General features: G+C 40.8%; 1 protein-coding gene across 1 annotated transcript in view; it reads right to left on the bottom strand.

Annotated features, from left to right (window-relative positions):
• Positions 1 to 265: 265 nt before the first annotated feature.
• EFCAB5 (EF-hand calcium binding domain 5) overlaps positions 266 to 16530 on the bottom strand; it is a 31855-nt gene continuing 15590 nt past the window's right edge. The window contains exons 7-20 of the mRNA XM_010200608.2: positions 14687 to 14786; positions 13738 to 14000; positions 12846 to 12981; positions 11241 to 11455; positions 9950 to 10106; positions 7452 to 7741; positions 6431 to 6603; positions 5472 to 5700; positions 4596 to 4748; positions 3708 to 3811; positions 2693 to 2946; positions 2017 to 2246; positions 1720 to 1816; positions 266 to 447 (exon numbers count right to left, since the gene is read on the bottom strand). Of these exons, the coding sequence (XP_010198910.2) occupies positions 320 to 447; positions 1720 to 1816; positions 2017 to 2246; positions 2693 to 2946; positions 3708 to 3811; positions 4596 to 4748; positions 5472 to 5700; positions 6431 to 6603; positions 7452 to 7741; positions 9950 to 10106; positions 11241 to 11455; positions 12846 to 12981; positions 13738 to 14000; positions 14687 to 14786 (2529 nt within the window). The 3' untranslated portion in view covers positions 266 to 319. The remainder of the gene's footprint in view (positions 448 to 1719; positions 1817 to 2016; positions 2247 to 2692; positions 2947 to 3707; positions 3812 to 4595; positions 4749 to 5471; positions 5701 to 6430; positions 6604 to 7451; positions 7742 to 9949; positions 10107 to 11240; positions 11456 to 12845; positions 12982 to 13737; positions 14001 to 14686; positions 14787 to 16530) is intronic.

Here is a 16530-nt window from a genome sequence, read left to right as displayed (position 1 = left end):
CTCGTCTCTGTCTCTCTCTGTTTCCCGTCAGAATTAATTGAAATAAAGCCCTTTATTCAAGTTTTAAAAATGTAATAGCTATACTAGTAAAAGCATTTACTTTCATGTTTTAATTGCTTTTTCTTAATAATCTCTAGCATACTTCTTACTGTCTTAACAATAAATATAGCTATGTGTAAAACAAGTGTAAAACAGTCAACAGTTAATTGAATTAAGTGTCAAATACCAGAATCACTAAGGTTAGACGAGTGATTAAGAGATTAATTGGAGGCACACTAGAACTGGATGCAACACGTTACACTTGTATGCCAAAAGGGGCTCAAGAAGGGGTATTTTTACTGCGTAGGCTCCTTGTGATCTCTGCTAGTGCCAGGCAGGTGTGTACCCAGTGGTACAGGTACCAGGCTGGAGCTGAGCCATGCTGCCACACTGCTGCTCTGGGAACACCTGAAACACAGAACAGCCAGGTCAAAAACCTGACCAGTGTTGCTACAAGACTGAACAAAAAGATCATGCCATCAATGAAGCTCTCCTGGATTCGCCTCCTGCAAAGGGGTGATGCTTCGAGAAGCACACAGCGTTATTGTGACAGTGATTGGTCAAGTATAGGAATGCTGCCTTTTTATTAGAATTTGTGTTGTGGCAGGTCCTCTGTTGTACAAAGTGCTCTGCTATATTTTAACACTAAAAATTTGATAATCAAAAATATATATAGAAAAGTGCCGTTTTTTTCCATTTCATTCCTATAATTGTGACTTAAATCTGTATTCACACCACTGAACTGACACTTCCCTCCCAGATGTGGGAAACCAACCTTTTGTAGCATAACAGCAGTTTGCCAAAGTTGTGTTCTTTCTAGTTATATTTGCATCTCTAACTGGGGGAAGGCTGGATGCTCTAGGCTTGCTTCGTTCTTTCCAGTTAATTAGTTTAATAAGTATGAGAACACATGAAAAGGAACTATGACTGCATTAAGTGTTCACTGTTCATTAGCAGGCAAGGTACTGTTGATAAATATCCCCAGCTAAATTGGACAGTCTTGTCCACATTTGATTGTTAACAGGCCTCTCAGTCTGGCATTTGATATCAAACAAGAGATCTCAACAAACACAACAGTCATTTCTCTTGTAGAGATATTGCAAATAATAATAGCCTTTTGACTGCTTGGGCACCAAAAAAGCCCACTTTCATTAAAGGAGAGAAAGATAGACTGAAAACCAGCTCCTATATATGGCCAGTGAGTATATTAAGTACCTGGCAGATGGTGTTTACAAAGAGGGCTCACAGTATCCTCCCACAATTGTGTTTGGAGCTGGGTCAGTCCCTCAGGCAAGGCATGGAAGTCTAAAGTAGATTTACTTGCCAAAAGAACCATCATTCTTAATATGTCTTTACATATTACTTGCCAAAAGAGCCATAATTCTTAATATGTTTATGTGGAGGTTTACAATGAGATCACTTGTTCTGGTAGGTTTCAAAGCTGATCTGCTCCTCTTTCCTTAAGGCAGTAAATTTTTATTCTAAATTTAACAGGTTGACTTTTATTGACCAAAAAAAAAGACTGCAAATATTTAGGAACCCTTATCTGTTGTTTAATCTACTGTGAAATCAAAGTTAATTTCTGAAGTAAGGACCTTAAAAGCACTCAGCTTAAGGTTGCCACTGTCACTGTTGCATGGCTAATCCATGTCTGGTAATCTCTCAATTAGTTTATCATACCAGTGATGCAGTCCAGCAGCAGCTCCTCTTGAATTTGCACAGATGCAGCAGTTGGATCAAAGCAATAAATCTTCTGAATCAAATTGTCATCAAGTCTCTGTAATGCAGGGAAAAAAAAGAGTCAGTTGGCAGTGTAAAACTTGAGAGGGTTACAGAGTTAAAGATGGCTAAGTCAAGCATATAGGAAATCTGTAGGTAATGAATTATTTCACTGCCAATTCACTCTTGGCAAATTCCACTCTGTCTTCCTGGGGGAAAAAGAACAGAAAACAAAGTCTCAATATTCTGAAGTCTCACCAGTTTACACTGACTCCAGTTCTCAGTCTTCTCTGAGCCCTTCCAGTTTGGATGTAAAAGCAACAGCACAGCCTTAACTATGTCATATACCAGAGCTGGTGGTTCTACATAGCTCTTGATTTCAGCAAAGCTCTCAGCATTGAGCTTCTGGACACACTCTTGCAGGTCCTGCAGCATGAACCGGTGGAACAGAATCCCTGCGTGCCTCAGATTTGCCATGTGTTCTGCCTCTGGAATCAGAAGCAAAGCTTTCAGGTTGATTTGTATACAGCTCAAATATCCTATGAAACTTTGAAATGTGCTAGAGGAGACAAAAGGGGCAAGTAGAAGTCCTGAGATCATGAGGGGTTCAAGCAATTCTGTAACTGTGATATACAAACTCTTTTATCTTAATTGAGGCAGTTCTGAGGACATGCTTAGGACGCTGAAGACAAAAAACCACCTTCCTTCACACCTTTGATTTCCATGGGACTTGGACACAAAATATCCTATGAAAAATCTAAATGTTCTATTTAACTGTACTCTGCTAAGCACTTAGGCTTTCTCAGGAGTAGCTTATGTGTACCAAAGGTTTGTATTTGTCTTTTCATACTTGTACAAATGCTACTTTATAGGAGGTTTTACTGAGATTTATAATTTCACTCCTAAAAAACTTAGGCTCTTTTATGCACAATACCCAGTACGTAGATTGGTTTTGTTTCCTCTAAGGACCTCTTCAGTATCTCCAAACAGGCAGCTTGAGCCGCCTTCAGCATTTTCTGCAGGTCTTTGTGTTCATAAGGTGGTAATTTCTGGCGGTGTCCGATGCTGATATCAAATACACCAAGAGCTTGTCCTGATAGGTCACGGAGAGGTACTGCAATGTGGTATTCTCCATCAACAGAAGTGCGAGTGACCTCTGAGCTGTCTATGCACTTAAATAGGTAATCTCTGAAATGAGAGTAGAGAGAAGAAAATGTACTAGACTTTACCATTCTGGTTTATTTTGGTGATTTATTTAGCATATTTTGGTAAGATGACATTCATCTTTTGTTGTTAAAAGTTCCCTTGAACTGAAATATACACAGTTTTAAGTTATCATTCAAGCTATATACAAAATAGAGAAAAAATGCCACGGCAATTGCTTAAAATCATAAGAATTTAACAAACCTTGCTTTAAAAGCAGTTTCCTGTTTATAACTGCATTGATATTTGTTCTATAGAGTTTTGTAACAACTAAAACCATCTGCTGGACAGCAAATGGCTATTCAACTGACTTTGACAACAGGTTGATATGCTTAAAGATAAGTCTGTGAAGATCTTGACAGTGGAAAGAACCAGATAGTTGAAGGAAATGAGACTACTATGGCCAGGGAAAAAGATAGATTATTCTAAAAAGCAAAAGGGTTCAATGTAGACTGTACTGTAGCAAACCTTTCCCAGCAGATGTAGAGCTTGTTTGGCAGCTCATCTAGTGAGCATTAACTTGGAAGTTAAGTTTTTGCAGGACCAAGCTCAAAGAGAAAATACTCCTCAGCTCTGCATAATTCAGTATCACATGCAAACACAACAGAAGCATTGACAGTGAGAGCTAAGGCTCCACACTTGAAGAGTTGCATTACCATGAGCTTTATGTAATATGGATTGTGCCTGATGCAGACTGGAGTCTAGGACCACAGGCAACTAGTTCGATTGCAGGTGCCAGAGCCTACCTTAGGAGATTTTCTTTTCTAAGGAGAAGAGCAGGAGAGCTATGAGTTTCTTTTTTTCCTGTCCTATCTGTAGTGAGCATCTTACGCAGAGCATAGTCCCATGTCTGCCAGAGAGAAAAGGGAGGTTTAGCTGCATTCAAGAAAAGAACAGCTATTTTGAACCTTGAAGAGGGAGGAAATTATTTATTTCTTACAGGAAACTCCTCTGTACATTTAAGTGCAATGGGATGGTTTAAAGACATCTCCCAGCCACTCTTGGGTTTATTCCCAGAGTGTCGTACTCAAGATGCATTAAGAGTATGCCCTGGATGTCTCTCAGCCAGGCTATTCTGTCCACTCCCAGGCTCCACACTGAGGAACACCAACAGGCCCCAAAGAGGTTTCCCTTCTTTTTCCCATCCTCTTTCTCATATCGCATTTGTGTCAGTGTGCCTTGACACATGAAAAGCACAGAAGAGAGCAAATGACCTGGCTATCAGACAGCTAACAGGGGAACAGTACAGAGCCTGGAATGACAAAAGAAAGCTGCCAAGATAAACCATGCTTATCAGAGGAAGCAGCTGAATTATGGCTACAGCAGATGTCATACAGACTTTGTGATGACACAGGATCAGTCCTAAATATTGCATACACTTTTCATCTTCTCAACTTGCTTGTACATGAAGTGACAAGCTTCCCAGGGCCTGAGTGCCTGGTGAACAAGTGGACTATGATCTGCAGGGAAAGGACTGCCTTTACGAGCTAGCTGTTTGGGAAGCAGCCTCTTCTTCATAGTTTTTATGCTAAAACCGCTAGCAAATCAGAGGCAGATAGAAATGACATGTCCTTAATAAAGTACCCTTTCAGCCTCTGAGTATTGCAGGACTTTCTCTGCAGTAGTCTGTCTACCTTGTCTTTGCCAGGCTCCACCATGTATGTAGTAACAGTGTGAATGCTGGGTGCCCTGGGATACAACCAGTCCACGGCAGTCACAGTCATTTGTAGAACATTTTCCAATGCACAGATATGGTGGTAGGCTTTGCTGAATGCATGAGAAACTCCCTGTGAAAGCAGAATCGTCCAAGTGAGTCAGACAGTTCTGTATAATATGGGAAAAGAAAAAGCTGGGGAAACGTTCACACAGCAAAATGAAGTAAAACAGTTATAACAAGTTACTTTAATGAGAACTTGTAAAGCTGAAAAGTGACTGTGAAACGTCTCTTATCAAATAATGCTCTAAAACTCCAGAGTACTCAGGTCACAGCCAAGTCCTGAAGTAGGCAAAGCTGGTTTTATTGGAGATGGAGACAAATTGGTGGGGAATGTTGGCTTGCTGCGCTCCCTGCTGCCCAGAGGATGCATCCACAGTCAGGCCGATTTGGAAGAACATCCCAAAAAGATCCAGGCTGCTGCTGCTGCTGCTGCTGCTTATAATTATTCCACCATGTAAAAAGTAAGGTTTTAACTTCATGAAGAGAAACACAAATATGAGGTCCAGAGCTTCGGGAAATAAATGCTACTGTCATTGGGCTTTGCACAAAAGTGCGATTCATTTACTGGTTAAGAGAAGCTTAAGTAAAGTATTGATGAAGTGATACTTGATAATCAATTACAAATAACATACTAACCAGTAAGATATTGATAAAGTGTTCTGCTCACAAGGGGCCCACAGTTCTTTCCTTAGTTGTACATCTTATGGTTACTCAGAACAAACATGTAAAATGCACATAGTCCCTACATGGTTTTTGAAGAGTAGTCTAACAAACTGTATCTAATGGTGCTCACCTGATAGAAACTGATCTCATGGGCCAGAAAGATGGTTTCCTCACAAGGGTCCCGAAGAGTGTCAAGGCCTAGAATGCCAAAGACTCTCCAGCGAGCATCGTGCAGTGGCAACACCAGGAGTGAACCTTTTCTCTCCTCCACTGTGCGGTCGTAGTTCCAGAAGTGGATATTTCCATGGAGCTGAACTCTTGGAACATGGATTGGCTTTGCCTCTTCAACAGCTACAAAGCTGAAAAATAAACTTATGAGGAAGTTTGTGAAGAGTAGCAGAAAACCTTTAGCAAAGGAAAGACTACTGCTGCTTCAATCTCCCCCTGTTTTTGGCATCAGAGAAGGAAGGTGTGAACTCCTTACTCTGACCACACCCGGAAACACCCCATTTACCACATGCATCCTAAAGGCAAATAAAGAAGGTACTTTTCATCCTTAGGACATTTTAAAAAACATCCATTAATGAATATAATGAAAAGGAATACAGAAGCAAGTAGCAGTCACATTTAATAGGCCATAAGGAATAATATTTAAAGAATAAGATAAATATGTCTGGCTTTTGGAAATGAGAAGAGGCATGAAAGCTTTTTTATAGTGTAAACACTAGGGAAGGAGGAGCATTGTTCTCAAAAAACACCTCGATGTAAATGGGCATATGAGAATTAATTTTTAAAGAGAAAATGTAGCGCCAATGCAATAGACATTTACTAAAGGATGAGATTTATTAGACTGTGAGCTAATCTCCCCCAGGAAAGGACTGAAATCCCAAACAGAGTAGTTCTAAGTAGACCATGCAAAGTATAAGGGGATGTTGATGATAATGAATCAGTCCTCAGTGGTCCCTGAGGAGATTTCCTCTCCGAACTACTCATCTACCTCTGTTTCTTTTGTATCCCAAATACTACTTGGTACCCCTACATTCCAAATATTTTTAAGAAAAAGGAGCAGTTATTTATAGCTTTTCTTACCTTACTCCCTTCATGTCTCTGTAAAGTATCTGGTTTAGTACATATGGTGCATCGTCTGTGGTACATGCCACATAGTGTAGGAGAATCTGTCCCCGCTCTGGTGATTGCTGGTTCTCTTCCAAAAGGGCAATATATGCACTGATCTTCTTGTTACCCCCATGGGCTTCTGCATCCTAGCAACCACATGTTTCCCATTACATTATGTACATTTGCCATTGGCCATTACACTTATTTCATGTACTTAGCACTTGTCTCATTTTTTGCTGAGATGCTCTTCTGGGTCATTGATTTTGTAGGGCATGCACCAACTGCATGACACATATGTGTGTCTATGTTAGGATGGTGTGTTTCGATTGACTTGGTATTTTGATTGGCAAGGAAAATGGGTTTCTCTTTTCCTGCTGTTAATCGTGAGCAATTCATATAAAAATAATCCCTAATTATAACCTGTGCCTAAGTAAAATTCTTAGGATTTATTTTTCAATAGGAGATTCCTTTGGAACAATCAGACTAAAGAGTGGCAGAGCTGCTATTACAAATCTAGGCAATATTGTAAGAACAATTCAGCTACCATGAGAGAAGTTTGGCTTTGAGGAAGGCTCTAATGGTAAGGACAAGCATCTAAAGTTGCAGCTGCCAAGTTAAAAACAAAACTATCACCACTACAAATTAACCAGCTTTGTCTCAAATTCACTCTGGTGAGTTTCATTTCAGAAGCTCCAAAACTAGAACTATGGATTTCCAAGTTTGATCTAAGTTAGCTCATCAAGAAGTGAGACATAAGTTTGCATGAGATATGTTCTGGATTGGCAGAGTTATGGACAAGAATTCTTGTGTAACAGATCTGACATGTGACACTCTGCATACCGTGGGCTCTCCTGAATACCAGCTAAGTGCACAAAAGCATGAGGAAACCAGCCTCAGAGCAGCAATCCTCTGAGCTCAACTCTGATGCATCAGAGTTTGAAGTCAGCCTCATAATCCCAACACAAATGACTGTTGTGCTCCCCGGGATGTGTACCTGGGAAAGGGCCTTGAACACTGCTTGGTAAACTGGTCCCATGCTTCCTCCACTGGTCTCAGCTGCTTGCTGGATATCATGCAGCCATTTTCTCCTGGTTAAGCTTTGCAGGCACTCCATGTGACTCCGTTCCACACTTGTGGTCAGAAATGCCACCAGGTTATCAATAGTTTCATCCTCATTGCCAGAGAGCTTGGAAGCAATTAACTCAAGGAAGGTCTGGAATGCCTTTGGGGATAGCTTCCCCACTCTGCTGAGCTGGGAGTAACAGGAGCAGAGGTCTTTCTTTGCTAGTAGAAGGAAGAGAAAATAAGACAGGAACAGTCTATTTGAATAAAACATTTCACTTTTCTTATGCAAAATATGAATCAAGCCCTAAACTGGCTTTGGGTGGAGTGCTCCAGTCCATCATTCTGAGTTTCTTCGAGCTACTCCCTGGATGTAAATTGTCACCATGACATGGAATCTCCAGCTTCCAGATCGGATACACCTTTTCCTCTAGATGCCTGCTTTCTCACCTGTTGAGAAAGAAACCTGCGAGGCATTGCTCCCGTGCCCCGCTGCTGCTGCTCCCCCAGCTCTGGGCTCAGGAGGGTGCTCTTGCACTGGCTGTCGGAGCTGCAGGAGCCTCCGGGCTATGGAGACCCAGGATTCACCGGGGGCTCTGCCCAAGCTCTGCTTGCCCGATCATGCTCCTTGCAGTGCCTCTCTCGAGCACTGCGGTGACTAACACTTTCATCATTTTTTCTGAATCCTGATTTCAAATCTTGTTGGACCCGAAGAAGTAAAGGAAAGAGAGCGATTTGTCAGGCTGCTTCCAACTGGCAATCTCAGCAACCAAAGATATATAGGTAGAAGTGTGACTCTGCTGTTAAGCAGGGAGTATTTTGTGATCAATACATACAGTGGGCTATAAGGAACAGTGTAATAGAAAATGCTTTGATTGATGATGCACAGGAACAGGCAGGGAGCTGCCCAGGGCACCCAGACACAGCTGTTTATGGGAGCTGAGAGCCTCCTCCTTCCCTTCCAGAAGTCAGAGGGCATTTTATCACAGATTTTAACTGTAGAAGTAGCAAGTACTAATGGGCCCCAACGATGGTGGAGCTGACTGTTAATATTGTCTTATCCTGGCCATTATCTAAAGAACATTCAGTATCTTTTAATTTCATTTCTGAATTTCTGACACAATTAGGATGGGATATTTTTTGATATTTTGGTATAAAAATGTTTGGATCTTCACCTCCATCTTCTCTTTGAAGAAAGAGATGAAGAAAGAAATACACATGAAGTTCAACATGACATGATCCGTTCCTTCATCAGTGAGCTATAACATCATGAATTATTTTCCTCATTATATCTGTAAAGTTATGCTTTTCTCTTACAAGGAAAATAAGACAATTTTACCCACTTTTCACTGTGTTTTCATCTAGGAGGAGTGTAATGTCTGTGAACCCTTCCCCCAACCTGCTTGTTTCACAATGCCTTTGAGAGATTGGGTTGAAGCTGCTAGAAATAGTTTTATGTTGCTTGTGGGTAGTATTGATTTTGCTATGCTATCTTTCTATTTATTTGTCCTTTAGTTTATGAGCCCTTCATGGAAGGGACCATGTCCATATTTCTGTAGTGTGTTCTGGCATGCTTGGAATACAAGGGAGCTCTAAACTGCCAGTCTCTTCTGTGGCTGTGCAGCCTGAAGACAATTAACTGTAGCTCGCTGATGCACTCCTCACCCTACCAGCTGCCTCAACTGAGCTAAAGGATGAAGAGATTTTGGTTTTTGCCAAAATGAGCCTTTTTCAGTAACATACGGCAGAACAAGCAGCATGAAGATGAGCACGGAGATGAATAAACCAATCCTCTCTACCCAAGCATACATGCAAACATGTTATTGATTGCTAGTATAGTGTTTCAGAGCACCTAATGCCCACATGTTAATGTGTATGAGGCTGCCAGACAGGTCCAGGTGAAGCTGCAGCACTTCTGTATGACACAAGTCAGAACAAATTTGTTAAGTTTGAGAAATGAACCAACAGAGAAGTGAGACTGGAAGGAAAGCTCATGTCCTCTTATGAGATACATTCCTGCGGATAGCACAGTAAACTGTATCTATTAAAAATAGCTGGATAACACAGATGGGCTAGACTGAAAGTGCAAACATGTCCCCAGGCTTTCTGTGTGTTTTTCACTGCCATAGCACATTGCATGTTACAGTTGAAATAATTTTTCATCACATCACAATGTTATAGAAGCATTGGGTTACCTCTCTACAAATCAGAGGAAGGCAGAGGAGTCTTGGACAGGAGGAGAGGATGGAGCTATGTATTAACAAGTAGGTCTGGATAACTGTTACTCTTCATTTTATGCACTACACTGTGTATGTTTGCAAAAAGAAAAAAACAACTGGTACTTGCCAACAACTTCATTAGCACTGTTGTTGAATGGTTTAAAGCCCATTGTGTTGACATTGTTCTTGCAAAGCAGAGCTGTTTCCTTACCCTTTGTCAAGGCCTCTTTTTCTGTCCCTTCCTTGAATGTGCTTAGAACAGCATCCATCTCTTCCAGGTCCAGAAACCCTGATGCATCCTTGTCCCACTTTTGGAAAAGTGCCTCCAGCAGCAGTTTCCGTTGGGCCAAGCGAGAGATGCGGTGAACCTACCACAGGGAAACAGTCCTGGACACTGATGCTCAAAGTCTATGCAAATATGCAAAATAAAGTATTTCCTGTGGGTCAGGCCAAATCTGTAAAAACATAGCTAAGACCTGGAGATAAAACATTGAACCTGGGAGATATCTGGAACACTAAACACAGCCGACAGTGCAGTTTTACCAGGCAGAATCAGCACTGCAGAAGGTTATTTCCCAGAGAACAGATGAAGCCTGTGCTGGATCTAAGGTAAGATCAACTGAGGTCAATTTGTATTCCCAGAATACAAATGTCTTCCCAGCAAGTTGTTAGCAATATCCAAAGATCTGACAGTTTGGCTTTCTGTACATTGTTATGTTGTGTGGGCTCTAAGCAAATCCGTGTATGATTTGTACTTTAAACACAGTCTTTACAGAACATACACTGATAAATGGCTGGAGTGGAATTCTCTCAAAGGCCAAAACACTGTCAGTGTGTGTTGTGTTCAGCATGAGGACAGTAGAGCCGTCAGATCCAATATCTGATCCAAATTAGGTCAGCAGCACAGAGGGAAACTAGAAAGAGGTCTGAGGAAAATGCGGCTAGAAAGGCTGCTATGGACAGACCCACCATGAAATATATCTGTACCCTGTAGTGTTGTGCATGAGGATATTTCTGAAAGGGAATATATTTTTTCAACCTGTGGCAAGAACACCTTGTAACTTAAACCCAAAAAAGCATGTGCACATTCACATAGAGTTATACACATAGCAAAATCAAACACACTTGTTTTAAAATCCTCCCCAAAACATCTACAATCTCATCTGTACATGCCAGTGTAGTAGGTCAGAGATCAGGTTCTTGGCTATTATAAAGGTGAATAAGCAGAATGGAATGTTTTGAGCTCTTTCACAATTAACTATCAACCTGCTGTCTCACTGAGTCCATCTCAAGAACAGACAGACAACCTCTTACAGGATGAGTCTGTCATCACTTCTAGAGCTAAGGGCTAGGGAGGGAGGATCCACATGAAAACAAAGAGGTAAAAGGTCTCTTTAGAGAATGCAAGACTGCAGTGAATAGCTCAGCCAGCATGAGATTAAAAGTTGACTTTGCTTGGTTTTTGTTTGGACATGGGGTCAGCAGAACTTATCAATATTTACTCTTTCTAGTTGTTTAATTTTTTCCTCTTTTGTCTGTCTGTATTCTTCTTTGATAAATGCAATAAGCCTCTTCATTGTAGGCAGAGAAATGTCTTCACCAACAAATGTCTCCATGAGCTGTACAAACTGTGGCAGGTTGAGGCAGCTTTCATCAAAGGCACTCCTAGTATGAGAAGCCCAACAATTCTGAATCTCTGCCATGAAGGGATGTAGGTCTGAAAGGCAGAAAGCACAGTGTGTCACAGGAAGCCAAACACTGCTCTAGAGCCAGCCATGTGGCAGGTACCAATGCAGGCCTGAGTCCTGCACTTCCTATCCAGTGAAATTATGGCTGAATATGGACTGACTTCATGCTGACTGGGGCCTTCATCTGCTTCTGTTTTTCCAGTAGTATCTCTTCAGATTTATGCTCCATTCTGGCACGGATGCTATCATATGATCAGGTCAAATCACTGAATACAGGGGAGTTGGAATTGCTGTTATACAGCAAGTGGCCTTCTGAGACAAAGACTACATTGCTCTTATCTTGAAGTCAGCTTTGGGAATTAGTGTTTTCATTCTTTCCCAGTCTTTCAGCTCACAGCAGTACTGGCATGTGTGCAGGCACTGCCAGCCATCATGTGCCCAAGTGAACACAACTTTGTTACCAAATACCTGGAAATCTAGCGTTCTCACACTTCCAGTCCTCTGGAATTCTCACTCTACAGCTGTTATACCTGTAACTTAGGTCACAGGTCAGAAGGTCACCTGATGAAAGAAAAAATATAGCTTCTAATGACATAAGAGTTCTTAAAAAACACAAGATACATATTTTCTAAAAGCTTTTAAACATATATTCACACTATAGTTTCTAAAGCAGATGAAAAGAGCTGACATGAGCTCATGGTCACCTGAGATACATTCCTGCAGATAGCACAGTACATGGGCTGTACCATGAGCTTTATGACCCTTTATGTAATAAGTCTGTCACTAGACTGCTCTGGCCATGTAGACACAGTTCTTGTTGTGTTTTAAATTGTGAGACACGAGAACTCACAGAGCACCAGCAAGGAGGTTGGTCCTTAAACACCTTTTCTGAATCACACATTTGCCTGACCACAGCCTTCCTAGGAGAAGGGCCTTTGTGCACAAGAAGCATGGTAGTCCCTTGGAAACACAATGAGTAAAATAAAAGGTTTCTGCTATGTGATCCCATACTCTTATCTCCCTATGAGCAATCATGGTCTAAACATTATTAAAGGTAATTTCTAGTTTTAATGTGCAGGCTCCTGACTTGCTGTACTAATATTACAGAGCAAAACAGAACATAAAGTTTTTTCTTATTATGAAAATACTGCTGCTTCAGAATGTCCCTGCTTGAATTAAAATGTCTGCTCAGTGCCTTGAATACAGATCATCAGTCAAGTGACTCACCTGCCATCCTGAAACCTTGGCAGAAAACACCATGCTGAGAAGATATTAAAGCCTATGGTCTTGTGTATTCAGAAATCACTCACATGCTTTCAATTGTTTCGAAATGGATTAAAAACACACCTGTAGTTAAACTAGTCCAAATGTTCTGTTTAAAAAGATTAAGGTCTGCCAGAATAAAGGAGAATGCTTTACCTTTACCCTGGTCTTGCAGAAGGTCCTGCAGTCTTTTCTCTGAGCGTGTCTGTTGGCCAAATTGGCTGCCGTGCTGCCTAGAAAAACTCTCTTTTCTTGCAGGCACTTCTTTCACAACTTCTGCAACTGGCGCATCCTGTTTTGAAGCAATGATGTCCATGTCTGCCACAGCTCTGTCTTCTGAGGTCATGGTTATAGCTTCAGGTGTTGGTCCTGAAAGTCATAGAATCATAGAATGGTAGGGCTTGGAAGGGACCTTTAGAGATCATCTAGTCCATTCCCTTGCTAAAGCAGATCCACCTAGATCAGGTCACACAGGAACACATCCAGGTGGGTTTGGGAACTTCCAGAGAGTGAGACTCCTCACCCTGACAGCCTATGCCAGGGCTCCCTCACCCATACAGTAAAGAAGTTTTTCCTTATGTTTAAGTGGAATTTCTTGTGTTTCAGCTATGCCATTACCCCTAGTCCTCCCATTGGAGACAACAGAGGAAAGTGGCCCCCCATCCTCTTGGCATATTCCTTTTAAGTACTTGTGTTAATGAGACCTCCCCTTAGTCTTCTCTTCAAATGGTGTTGATTGTCTCTGTAATCCTCTTACTGACTGACTTACCCTTCTGAGCCCCATTTGTTTCTGTGTGAGGCTTTCTGCCCAGGCTACATTCCTCTTCCTCCACCTGTGTTTCAGATCCAGGTTCTCCTCTACTGAGGCTGTACCCAGTAGAGGCTGATCCTGGGAAAGCTTCCGTCTGTCTGTCTGCACTTGCCTCTCAGACTTGATGTCTTCATGGAAACTGGATTTATCACTATGTATGGTATGTCTATCCAAATCACTAGATTCAAAACCAGTGCTTTTCACTGCTGATACAGCATCCTCACCTTCCTTTCTCACTTCAGCATCATTTGATTCTGCTGCTTGGTTTTCTTCTCTAGAAATTCCTCCAGTCTCAGCTTCACTCATGCCTGTTTGTTCAAAAACACCTTCTCTGGTGCTTTGTCTATTACCACCTACAGGTTCATTTGCTAAAATGTCTCTCTCTGAAATTCCTGTTTGAGACAAAGGTAACTTTTCACTGAGCTCCTCACAAACTTCCTGTCCATCAAGGCCTCCCCATAAATCCACAAGCTCAGTCTCTTGCAGCTCAATTATTGGCCCTAAAATACAAAAAAAATATTGGTCAGTTGACAGTTTGTGTTGGTTTTCTGTTCTCTAGTATTGCATAAGAAAATGTGAAGAAAAAAGGTATTCCCAAGCAAATACAAACTAGCAGAAAGTACCTTCTGCAAACACACATCTCCAAAGCACAAAACTGCAGCATCATGTCTTTGCATGCAGAGAACTGTGCTCCTTATTGTGTATTACACCATATTTCCTTTGAAATAAGTGTTTCCTAATTCTCCATGCTAAGGAGGAAAGCTGTAATTTGGGTTTGGTCTTAGCAATTAATTAATGTCCAATATCTTTAAAATATTTCACGTTCATGTAAAATAGTCTCTGTTTGTTCTTTATCTTCCCATATTCCTGGAGAAACGTTAAACACAAAATTAACTTTTAATATTTCCCAGTAAGAAAGAACAATTGTTTCAGGAAAAGTAGTTTTTCTTTAATCCTACTTCCAAAAAGTACTTAAGAATTTTGTAGGAAGGAAAAGTTTTAGATGCTAAAGTATTTCTGAACATTGCATTACAGTTTGCAAATTATAGTGCATAAGTCACAGCATTCTTTTGGGTCCTTTTTTAGGCTCTGTCTATTTCAAGTAACATATATAAAACACATATTAACTTTACAACCTCAAGTGACCTAATGATTTAACCACACTTGAAACATCCCACATACTTACATTGTCTTGGGTTACAGAATCCCTTCTTGGCAACCACTGGACTTCTGGCATAAAAGTCTACCAGCAAGGCAAGTATTTTTTGTCTATCTAGGAGACCAACCTAGACAAAAAGATTACAATTCTTGGGTTTTTCCTGTAGTTCTTGGGATTTACATCAACATTTGCAGCACTACAAAGGCACCATTAGCTACGAATTACCCGTGACTGTAAATTATTCATTACCAGAACATTGGTATAAATTTCAAAGACATTAATGTATTTCACAGGTACAAAAATTTCTTCTCTGGGCTCAGCTGGAACTCCTCATACATATTACCTTGCAGGAACATCCTCTTGCATATTGCTGACAAATTACAGTTGGATGATTGTAACCACTTCTGCCAAAGGAGTTCTTCACGCAAAGATCAAAGCTTCACCATTTTACACTCTAAAGACAGATATTGATTGCCTGACGGTATATGGAAGAATTTTCACTTCATTAAGGACTGCTCTGTATTATGTTACTGACTGCTCATTGTACTGTGGGTTTGTGACCTATCATTTTCTTTGAAGTATTATGCCTGGGAAAATAATTAGTCAAAAAATCTGATCCATTTTGACAACCTCCCTAATTTCCTTTAACAATTCATACACATTTGACCACGGAGGTGAAAGAAGTGTCCTTAGTTCCAGTGCAGAGGAGCATGCAGAGTTTATGCTGGCCTTGTTGCTTGGGGTGAGTGCATACAGACAAGAAAACCAGGAAAATACAATGAAATGGGTAATTTCCAACCAGGAAATTGTGAGTTTAAAAAGTAAAGCAAATCTATATGATCGCAAGTGATCAATTGTATGATGAATTCCCATTGTCATTGTTTCAGTCCTGTCACCTTTGTAATCTCCTTCCCATTAGTGAAATGTGATAGTTAATTAGAGAACAGATTTACTTAAGTTCATTATTTGTAGCAAGTAGCTTTCCAACTTAATTATTGATTTCCTTCTCACATTTTGCTCTTAAAGAGTGCAAAACGTAAAATTCACCAAGCTTTTAGAACTTTTGCTGTCCTTAGGCTGAAAAAAGAAAGGAGCAAGTTTGCTGCTCACTTCTGGAAATAAGCTCAAGATGACTGTGTTTTTTATAATCTCAAACACTAATTAATGGCATCAATGTTTAGGAACACAGGATTTGAAAACAACTGAGAAATGCCCATCGTTTAGTGGAGAAGGAGACTAATATTGAAAATTAAGGGAATAAATCCCATTTTCTGTTACTTCAACACCTTTCCTCTAAAGGGAGTTGAAAGCTTTATGTAGATTCTGAGAAAAGGATCAGAACTGAAAATAACCTGTTGTCCAGTCCAGTTTTAGTGCCTTAGACTGCTATAACTTAATTCCTATTGATAAAATACCATAATTTCCAGTACACAAACTTAATTTTGCCTTTATATTTCCTCAGCTATTACTTGTCACAATCATCTGGCGATTGCCTTGAAGTTGCCAGCAGTAATGCAAAGCTTTGTTCCTGCAAAACCAGTTCCAGGGTTCTGTCCCCAGCTACACTAGCTGTTGGAGTTCCTAAATTTTCTGTCAGAGGTCACGTTTCTTTGTCCTTTGGGTGTGACCGGGGAGGCTAATGAAAGATTCCTGCCCATCAGCCCTTCGTGCTGAGTACCCTTGGCAGGACAGGTACAGCATCCACTATAAGTAACAGTGGGCCATCTGTGTTTGTACCACCAACCAAAACCTGTCTCCACTTTTAAGAAGTGCCAGCTTTAGTGGCTGGAGAGTTGAAACATGTTGCCCTAATTGTCACCTAGATATTGACAGATGATGATTCTCAGTTGTTTTCAGCAATGGTCTGTGAT

Source organism: Colius striatus, chromosome 20, assembly GCF_028858725.1.
Source record: "Colius striatus isolate bColStr4 chromosome 20, bColStr4.1.hap1, whole genome shotgun sequence".
Taxonomy (NCBI): domain Eukaryota; kingdom Metazoa; phylum Chordata; class Aves; order Coliiformes; family Coliidae; genus Colius; species Colius striatus.
Note: the sequence above shows the minus strand (reverse complement) of the source record. Positions and strands in the feature narration are given on the sequence as shown.